Source organism: Lipotes vexillifer, unplaced genomic scaffold (genome assembly GCF_000442215.2).
Source record: "Lipotes vexillifer unplaced genomic scaffold, Lipotes_vexillifer_v1.1 scaffold668, whole genome shotgun sequence".
In the NCBI taxonomy this organism is placed as follows: domain Eukaryota; kingdom Metazoa; phylum Chordata; class Mammalia; order Artiodactyla; family Lipotidae; genus Lipotes; species Lipotes vexillifer.
In genome coordinates, this window is record NW_006785319.1 from 5852943 (window position 1) to 5863984 (window position 11042).

Genomic DNA, 11042 nt, shown 5'->3' on the forward strand with positions numbered 1-11042 from the left:
TTTTGCGGTATGCGGGCCTCTCACTGCTGTGGCCTCTCCCATTGCGGAGCACAGGCTCCGGACGCGCAGGCTCAGCGGCCATGACTCACGGGCCCAGCCGCTCCGCGGCATGTGGGATCCTCCCGGACCGGGGCACGAACTTGCGTCCCCTGCATCGGCAGGCGGACTCTCAACCACTGCGCCACCAGGGAAGCCCAGAAATTATTGTATATTACATCCTGTTTCCATATTGGGTATATACTGCAAACATCTGGGTTAAACTGAAAAGACTGAAGCCTGTCAGTGTTATTCAGTATCAAAATTTATAAGTGTCTCTGAATAACTTGGAAGCATTCACGTTTTCCTAGATTATGTTTCAATGTGAAGCTGTTTCTCTTGATCCTAGAAACTGTTTTAAATGAGGGAAAACAAAATCAGTTAGTTTGGGAAGCAACCTGTCAGTTGTATTTACATTAATGAGTTGATTGACCTTTTAAAAGTCAATGAAAAGAACCATTTTCCATCCTATAAGTATTTTATGCCATTCTCCTTTCTTTCATCCAATTCTGTCATTCTGAGGAAATTAAGATAATCAAACAATAAGTAGAAAAGCCTCTCTGTAGAGAAGTAGACATAAATGTAGATGTAGATGATGTAGATGTAGGTGCAGATGTAGATGACATAGATGTAGATGTAGGTGTAGATGTAGACGTAGTTGGTGTAGATGTAGGTACAGATGTAGATGATGTGGATGTAGATGATGTAGATGTAGGTGCAGATGTAGATGATGTAGATGTAGGTGCAGATGCAGATGATGTAGATGTAGATGAGGTAGATGAGGTAGATGTAGGTGCAGGTGCAGATGATGTAGATGATGTAGATGATGTAGATGTAGGTGCAGGTGCAGATGATGTAGATGTAGGTGCAGATGTAGATGATGTAGATGTAGATGATGCAGATGATGTAGATGTAGGTGCAGATGCAGATGATGTAGATGTAGGTGCAGATGCAGATGATGTAGATGTAGGTGCAGATGTCGATGTAGATGATATAGATGTAGATGTAGATGATGTAGATGTAGGTGCAGATGCAGATGATGTAGATGTAGGTGCAGATGTAGATGTAGGTGCAGATGCAGATGATGTAGATGTAGGTGCAGATGCAGATGGTGTAGATGTAGGTGCAGATCTAGATGATGTAGATGTAGGTGCAGATGCAGATGGTGTAGATGTAGGTGCAGATGCAGATGGTGTAGATGTAGGGGCAGATGCAGATGATGTAGATGTAGGTGCAGATGCAGATGATGTAGATGTAGGTGCAGATGCAGATGATGTAGATGTAGGTGCAGATGCAGATGATGTAGATGTAGGTGCAGATGCAGATGATGTAGATGTAGGTGCAGATGCAGATGATGTAGATGTAGGTGCAGATGCAGATGATGTAGATGTAGGTGCAGATGCAGATGATGTAGATGTAGGTGCAGATGCAGATGATGTAGATGTAGGTGCAGATGCAGATGATGTAGATGTAGGTGCAGATGCAGATGATGTAGATGTAGGTGCAGATGCAGATGATGTAGATGTAGGTGCAGATGCAGATGATGTAGATGTAGGTGCAGATGTAGATGATGTAGATGTAGGTGCAGATGCAGATGATGTAGATGTAGGTGCAGATGTAGATGTAGATGATGTAGACGTAGGTGCAGATGCAGATGATGTAGATATAGGTGTAGATGTAGATGATGTAGATGTAGATGACATACATGTAGATGTACATGATGGTGCAGGTGTACTGTAGGTATAGAGGTAGCTGTAGGCATAGAGGTAGGTGTAGTTGGATGTGTGTGTATATACATGTATATGTATCTACTTGTATGTGTCTCCATAAGTAAAACAGTTGATATATGACCTGTCTTCTAAAGCCTTGTAAATCTAAGGCTTGGTAACATGGAAATCGCCCCCTCTTTGTTTACCTGCAACCACTGAGGTGACATTAATGCCGTTGCAGACCCGCCTTGCCAGACAGAGCTCGGCAGTATTGAGGAGCGGCTCGGGGTGAAGAAGCTCCTCGGTGAGTTGTGGATTCACCCTCTGACACCTTTACTGCTTTTTACATAAATAACCCTCTGGGGAAACAGCAACACAAAATCGATATGTATCCAACAAACGGGGACCTCACTAAATTTCAGCAACAAAGTTTATGACGTTTTTGAAAGTCATTAGCCTTACTTTTATTATCTTACCTATTGAAAGATATGATGTCTGTTTTATTACCCTAATATAATGCTCATTTTGAAAGTTATTAAATAAAAAAGAAATTTAAACAATGCTAAAGGTAAAGCGGCAGAAACTTCGGTTCTAATTCTGTGGTTGACAGTTCACAAATTGATGGTATGTACGTATGTAGAGAGAGGGAAGGAGAGAGAGAGATGGTTAAAAGCATGGCCTGAGTTCCTCAGGAAATTTGGAACAGATTTTTTAGTTTCTCATCAGCACTTTTTATAAACTTACTTTTACTAAGTAAATGTATGTATTAGATGGTAAATAGATACGTAGATACATAGATAATTCCAAATTTCACCCAAAGCCTTGAAATATTAGAATGCTTGGCTCTTAACTGATTGTTAAACTATTACATGTGATTATTTTCTTTATTTTTGTCAACATACAATTTTTCAATACACTCTTTTGGGGATAATTTTAGATGCAGAAATCTTACAAAAACAGTAGAGTTACCATGTATCTTTCACCCAGCTTCATCTAAAGTTACCATCTTACCATGTCTAGATTAACTCTCATATATTTATCAAATCTAAGAAATTAACATTGCTATAATCCTATTAATTAAGCCTCACACTTTGTGTGGATTTCACAAGTTTGTCCACACGTGTCCTTTTTTCTATTTTAGCATACAGTGTAGAACACCACATATGCAACATTTGTTGTTGTTGTTTTTCATGTATGTTAATGCTCTTGTGTATTTAGTGGCACATAATTTTATGGTTTTAGATCTGATTAATCTGTATTATGATATGCTGTCTTTGTAATTACAATATTGTATGTTTATATGAGAAGATTTTTCATATTACTTGAAAATTCACAGTTCAAAATAAATAGACTAAATTTTTTAATACAGCATTTTAGATGTGAAGCCACATCATTAGATAAAAGCTACAATGTATCACATTTCTTTTAACTCTGTTACAAGATGCACCTTTCCAGCTCACAGGTGGAAACGTTACCTTGGTACCTGGGTTTGTTTTTTTCTACAAATCGAAGTTCATTCATGTGCAGTGGGAAAATCCATTGACATTCAACTGGAAAATATCTTCGACTTGGTCAAGGTCTATTAGTGACAAAAAGCTATTAACATCCAGGCTTTGATTATTTGATGTTACATAAAATGAAAACATATTTAGAGCCCAATTGAGAGGAGTCACCTTTATTCATCTTACGTAATAAAAATGAAAGTCATTACTAGAGAGCACTGACCCTTCAGTATTCCTTCTGAAATGGGTAGGAAAGCGTCCGTCTCTGACAGTCTGTCCACTGTTATGCGGTAGCAGGTGCAATGCATCCAGGCTGCAAGCTGTCTTGGTTTCTGCAGTTCCAGGCTAATTCCTAATAATGCTCTTCTGTTTCCAAAGTGTACTGGCGGAGACAACAAATTAAATGGCCACACTAACTGTCCATCTTAACATTTTTATGTCAAGTATGTCAAATTATGGTATTTTTCAAGAGGTAGAGATAATAATGTTGAAAATCTTCCTTATCTTTCCTGCTATAATTCCACAGAAGGTGTTCTCGAGTTTCCCATATTGGTGATATCCGGTCCACCTCACTCAATGACCAGAAGTTCAAATCCTTCAAATGAATTATAATTTTCAAACTAAATTGATTATTTATATATCAGAATTTTGAAACTTTTTTAAAGGGTTAAATAATGATCGCATATTGTTGCAGGACTAAATGGAACAGTTTCATGTTTTATCTGTTTATTAGTCATTGTTTTTCCTTTTTTCTTTCACCAAGTAACTATAGTGTATCTGGTCACTGAGCAGACAGTTGGTCAGGAAAGACAAGAAAATTGTCTAATCTCCTAAAGCTTACACTGTAGCGTGGGAGTGTTTTTTGAAGAATGTGAATTCACTTCTCAATTATTATTGCACACTTATCACTAGCAGTGTGCCAGGTACATGTTAGATACTAGATTATGAAAGTAAGTGTCTGGCTTCCCGCTAGACTGAGTGTGAGTTGTTCGTGTAGCAATCAAAATCAAGAGAACCGAAAGTTCCCAATCCAGAGGATACCACAGAGTAGTGGTGAACGCATGCACTGAGAGACACACACGATGGAAGAAATATATCAGAAACCCTCCAGCCTAACAGTAGGGCGTCACATTTCGGTCAAGTTTTACATTGCAAGAGGGAGGGAAGGAGAGGGGTTCCAGGTGAGGAGAAAATGCATAGAGAGATGAAGCAGGACTGGATTTGTAGAAAACAGCTTGATGTGGAAAGAGCTGAGGATACGTGAATGAAAATTTGGGGAAATGAAAGTCAAAAATTGGCAGCGATGAGACGGTGAAGGGTCTCATATGCCCTGCTGAGTGGTCTGGGTGACTTTTTATGTGTGGCGTTCATCAGCTCTAATTCTGTGTATGGTACATCTGGAAACAGCCCCCTTTGCAGAGTGATTAAAAAGACAAGACAGTAAATTTGCTCAACAGAAGAAACGTAAGTTCACTATGACAGCGCCTGCTTTGTTCTACCTGCACCGTAGCTCGTAGCCTGGAGCCGGAGCTCGTATGTGTGTGTCTTGAGTGAGTCAGTGCATGGTTGGTGACCCTTGTTCCTACCGCATGTGCGTGTCTCACAGGACAGTACGTCCCCCAGTGTGACGCAGATGGTTACTACAAGCCGACACAGTGCCACGGCAGCGCTGGGCAGTGCTGGTGTGTGGACCGTTACGGAAGGGAAGTCGTGGGGTCCAGGAGGCGCGGTGCAGCAGACTGTGGTAAGGAGGAGGGCCCGCGCGTGCCACGATTTCTCCCCCGCAGGATAAGTGCTGGAGAGTCTCATTCTCTGCCCGACTCTATGCAAACCCTACGGAGTGTACTGGATAGGGGGGACAGGAAGGCTCACTCCTAGCACGTTAGAGAAAGTTGTATAACTAACAAGTAGAACTGCATAACTTAGATATTTTAAGGAAGAATAATGAAAGGTGGGCCGCTTTTACTCCTTCAAGTACGGGAAGGATGTTGCATGCCTTCTGTGTTCCTCTCGGGTAAGGCAGACTGTGTCATCCATCCTGGGCCCTGTCACCGGGCCCTGGTGGATTCCGTGTCATCACACAGCACCCTCCCATCTGTGTGCCTTTGGAGAGGGTCACTCAGGGAGAACATGGGAGCACCAATGAAAGAAAAAGTAACCTTTTCAAAGTAAAGGTCCATAAATTGCAGCTGTGTGAGCATGTTTCCTTATGTTTGGGTGAGAAAATATAGTTTTAATTGTTTGAAGGGTAATTATAATTAATATTCTAGTTCTTTTTCTGAGCATGCATTTTACATATAAACCTAAAAAAATAATATTACAGTTAAGTTGAGCGTAACATACACACATTGTAAAGTTTTAAGTGTGATGTCTTTTGTCTTTCATGAAATATTTTTTCAGAATGCAGGTTTCAAGTGAGTATTTGTACTGTGGAGAGTTTTCACTACAAAAGCCACTTAGCTGTACACACACACACACACACACACACAGACGGAATTAATGAATTATGTTTCAAGTCATACAAATGACCAAAATGTAAACAAAGTACTTGGTCAGTCTTGTATTTCAGAAAATGTTTAGCTTTCTCCTTTATGCAATTTTTAAACTGATACACTGTGATTGTTTAGAAATAGATAAATGGTAAACGGTGTATAAAAGCAATCGCGTTTAATGCTTAAATGCCTGTTCTGCCTTTATTTATTCCACAACACTTTTAATAGCTTGGTTTTGGCTTTTGGCCAGCGTTTTCAGATTCCGTAGGGTGGAGTGCCGTACTCAGTAGCTACATTACATACTTGTTACATGTGGAGAACACAGCTTTGTAACACATAGTTTGAATGATTTGCACTATCAGTTATTTCAACTATCTGTGATGGATAAAGAATTTCAGGTGTTTATTTTATAAATAATAATTATATGGAGATGAACTCAATAGGTGTCAAGGAAATGGTTTTGGGAATGTGACTTGTGAGTTTTCTCGGCATGTTGAAATTATTAAGAAAATACAAGAAGTAGAAGGGTACAAATAACATTTTCTTCACAGAGGATATGAACTCCAGTGTGTTGTATTGTGAAATCAAACAGTTCATAAGCACTGGATGACATTAATAGGATTTGCTATAATTAGCTACCAAAGAATTATTAGACCAAAATATTAGAAAAGGTAGAAAATAAACACACTGGTACTAGGGGAGCTGGGAAATGATTACATTCTGAGATATGTGTGCATTATTGCCTCCATAGTCATTATAAATTTCTAAACATTTTTTAAAACACCTACTGGCTGTGTTAGTTTTCTGTTGCTATTGCGACAAAATCCCTCAAAGTTGGTGGCTTAACCCACACGGATGTGTGATCTCGCACTTCTGAACATCAGATGTCCAGCATGGGCTTCCCCAGGCTCAGGTCAGGGTGTCTTCAGGGCTGGTTTTTCTGAGGCTCCCTCCCGAGGACAGTGTTTCCTGGCCCTGTCCTCTCCCAAGACCACTCACGTTCCTCGGCCCAGCTTCTGACTATTCTTCTGTAATCACACCGCCCTCTGACTTCATCTGGAAACAGTTCTTTGATTTTAAGGATGCAGGTGATCACCTGGGCCCAGCCCAGTTACCCACAGTAACCTGTCAGCTCCAGGCCCGGGATTTAATCACATCTCCTGAGCCCCTTTACCATGTAAGGTCACAGAGTCACAGGTTTCAGCCATGAGCAAGTGAACATCTTTGAGGGGCAACTATTTTGCCTACACGCTAAGAGAAGTTCTCAATTCTTTGTAAAATTCAGAGTTTGACATGGACTTTATAAAACCTGGGCTGAGCTCAATATTACTGAACTGGGAATCGTACATATCAGACCTCAGCAACAATTCCGCTTTTTAGCACTGTGTATTTTAACAAATGAGAAAGAATGGATTTTACCTTATTTTTGTTAAGAAAGCTAAAGAGCAAGTTAAAATTTTATTTGATTTATCTTTTTAAAATTTTTTTGTTCTTGGAGTATATAGGTGATTAATAATGTTGTGTTAGTTTCAGGTATACAGCAAAGTGACTCAGTTTATTAATTTCCTCAGTTTTCATCAGAATTTTCTGACCCTCAGAAATTATCCCACCACTCAGTCACATAACATTAATGTTTACTTTTTTCCTAAGCTATTGATTTTGAGATCTCTGGAGATTTTGCAAGTGGAGATTTCCGTGAATGGGCCGCTGATGACGATGAAGATGACATTATGAATGATGAAGATGAGATTGAAGATGATGATGAGGATGAAGGGGATGATGATGATGGTGGTGACCAGGATGGATACATCTGATGGATGAGAGCTGAGAGCAACAAATTCTATGTTTCCTTTATTTACCAAGTGATCCCCTACTAAGGAGTACCTTCCTGCCCCAAAACAAAATGATCCTAAAACTCACTTATATTTTGTATAATTATTTCAAATATCGCAACTAAAGTCATAGAACTTTATGTTTAGAGAAGTATCATTTACTTTGAGTTTTTATATGAAAAAGAGAACACATATGGAGTCTAGCCAGACAAGAGAAAATTATGAAGAGCTACTGATCTCTGTGAGTCTGCCACAAACAAAACAACCAGTGCTTGAGGTCATATGTGATATTTTTCTGGGAGAAATTCTAGGTTGAATCTACAATAACATACTAGTGACCTGGATTCTAAGGATTTTATAAAAATATGCGTGGCCTTAATGGCAGTTTCCAAGTAGACTCTTCCCAGAGCCGGAGGGATTTAGAGGTGAGTGAGGGAATAGCACAAAGTGAGAAGAACGAAGTCACCATCCTGGAGACCTCCACCATGTTTGTATTGTTTTTAGTTATGAAGTTTTAGTGATGTTTTTAGTTCTGAAGTTATTCTGGATGTGACCAGATATCTTACAAAATGGCCAGTAGGGAGAAACCGTGGATTTTGAAAGTTAAAAACATAGTTGTGCTTTCTAATTTTTATTTTAATTTAGACAGCAGTCTCATGTTGATTTGTTTGATAATCTTAACCAGCATTATTCCTTTATCTTCCTAGGTTTCTTTATCTTTCTGACCAGCAACTTAGGGTGCAGAACTTAAAGTAGAAAGACAAAGGGAAAGATTCTTTTAAACCATATTTTTACAAAAAGTTTGTCATTTGCCCCCATATCAAACTTAAAAATCTTCATTCTTATTTTATTTCCTATGTTAGATAAATATTTGCATTTAATCTAAGAATTATGCCATTTTTGTTACTAGTGTCGAAACTTAGAGAACATACTGTATGGTGCCTTGCAAAATAGACATAGAAAAGTTTCAGCATGCATCCCCACATAGGACATTAGGCATAGATAGGCACACCTAATCACGAATTAATACCAGTCCCGGTACTGCTGCTGGAATGAAGAAAATAGAATACTTTCTTTCTTTTTTCTACTGTTAACATAGTTACCATGTGGACTTGTTTATGATTATTGTGTGGAGTAGCATTTAAGATTCAACTGCAACAAAACTTACTTTAATTGTTGTATTTAAGTTAGCATGTTAATTAATCATGTAGCCCTTCTGGTATACCATCGCTTTTAAGGATATCAGACCTATGGTTTTGTGCCCATAATAAAAGTGGAAAAACCTGTTGGGTGTTACACACTGGTGTCACCATTTAAACAGTGGGTCAGCTGGTTTCCCAGTATACAATCCACTGAAATAAAGTTGTTGGATTCTTTCCATTTGATTTATATACACTAAGAAAAAAATCTTTAATGTTAACTTTATGTAATATTTAAGGTAAAATGCATTTTCTTTTTTACTGTTTATGTATAGTTTACAAAATAAAGAATCTTGCAACCAAATTAAACTGTTCCTTAATGATTTTCTGGGGTATAGATAGTAGCGTGCAGGATTCTTAATCTGTTTCTTGATTTTTAAAAAGCATACTTCACAAACTAGCTAGAAAAGTTTTTTTTTCTTTAATTTTGAGTTTCAGAGTCAGAGCTCTTGACATCTTGCATATGTTTTATTAGATACGTTTAAAAATATTTTTTTCTCAGATTGTTTTAATTGTTTTCATTTGTCATAGCATTGCAAAGTAGATCATTTCCTTTGTTGACGGTGGTATTTTTAAGCCCATTTTTGTGGTATTATACTTAACATATTTAGCCAAATTTCTATAGCAGCTGCATTTTTTGAAAAGTGACAGAATAACCTTTTCTGTATAACAAGTGTATAGAAATCACAAAATGTAACTTGTGGATTGGTTGGGAAAAGACCAAAAAAATCAAATGCTATATAGAGGTTTAGCAAATGAATTTAAAGTACCAAATATGGTGGTCTTTTAGTGAAGCTGTGTTTTTTTTATTTTAATTTTATATTGGATTATGTTTGATTTACCATGTTGTGTTAGTTTCAGGTGTACAGCAAAGTGATTCAGTTATACATACACATGTCTGTTCTTTTTCAAATTCTTTTCCTAGTTTATTACAGAATATTGAGTGGAGTTCCCTGTATTATACAGTAGATCCTTGTTGATTATCTATTTTATATATAGTAGAGTGTATATGTTAATCCCAAACTCCTAATTTATCCCTCCCCCCTACCTTTCCCCTTTGGTAACCATAAGTTTGTTTTCTGAGTCTGTAAGTCTGTTTTTGTCCTGTAAATAAGTCCATTTCTATCATTTTTTTAGATTCCACATATAAGTGATATCATATGATATTTGTTTTTGTCTGACTTCACTTAGTATGATCATCTCTAGGTCTGTCCATGTTGCCGCAAACGGTATTATTTCATTCTTTTTTATGGCTGAGTAATATTCCATCGTAAATATGTACCACATCTTCTTTATCCATTCCTCCACTTATGGACACTTAGGTTGCTTCTATGACTTAGCTGTTGTTACAGTGCTGCAATGAACGTTGGAGTGCATGTATGTTTTGGAATTATAGTTTTGTCTGCGTATATGCCCGAGTGGGATTGCTGGGTCATATGGTAGCTCTATTTTTAGATTTTAAGGAACCTCCAGACTGTTCTCCATAGTGGCTGCACCAATTTACATTCCCACCAACAGTATAGGAGGGTTTCCTTTTACGCATACCCTCTCCAGCATTTATCGTTTGTCGACTTTTTGATGATTGCCATTCTGACTGGTGTGAGATGATACCTCACTGTAGTTTCGATTTGCATTTCTCTAATAATTAGTGATGTTGAGCATCTTATCATGTGCCTGTTGGCCATCTGTATGTCTTCTTTGGAGAAATGTCTATTTAGATCTTCTGCCCATTTTTTGATTGGGTTGTTTGTTTTTGTGATATTGAGCTGCCTGAGCTTTTTGTATATTTTGGAGGTTAATCCCTTGTCGGTTGCCTTGTTTGCAAATATTTTCTCCCATTCTATGGGTTGTCTTTTTGTTTTGTTTATGGTTTCCTTTGCTGTGAAAAAGCTTTTAAGGTTAATTTTGGGCCCCATTGTTTATTTTTGTTTTTATTTTCATTACTCTAGGAGGTGGATCCAAAAAGATATTGCTGCGATTTACATCAGAGAGTGTTCTGCCCTTGTTTTCCTCAAAAGAGTTTTATAGTATCCAGTCTTACATTTAGGTCTTTGATCCATTTTGAGTTTATTTTTGTGTGTGGTGTTAGAGAATGTTCTAGTTTCATTCTTTTACTTTTAGCTGTCCAGTCTTCCCAGAGAATGGGAAGAGACTGACTGCCTGATTCCTCCAGCTCCGTTTTTCTTTCTCAAGATTGCTTTGGCTATTTGGGGTCTTTTGTGTTTCCATACAAATTTAAAAATTTTTTGTTCTCTTTCTGTGAAAAACGTCA

The 11042-nt window shown here is 38.0% G+C and overlaps 1 protein-coding gene across 5 annotated transcripts in view; it reads left to right on the forward strand.

Annotated features, from left to right (window-relative positions):
* SPOCK3 (SPARC (osteonectin), cwcv and kazal like domains proteoglycan 3) overlaps nucleotides 1–7553 on the forward strand; it is a 445886-nt gene extending 438333 nt beyond the window's left edge. For all 5 annotated transcript variants that reach the window (XM_007457383.1, XM_007457379.1, XM_007457380.1 and 2 more), the window contains 3 exons: nucleotides 1987–2049; nucleotides 4854–4991; nucleotides 7390–7553. In XM_007457383.1, the coding sequence (XP_007457445.1) occupies nucleotides 1987–2049; nucleotides 4854–4991; nucleotides 7390–7553 (365 nt within the window). The remainder of the gene's footprint in view (nucleotides 1–1986; nucleotides 2050–4853; nucleotides 4992–7389) is intronic.
* Nucleotides 7554–11042: the final 3489 nt, after the last annotated feature.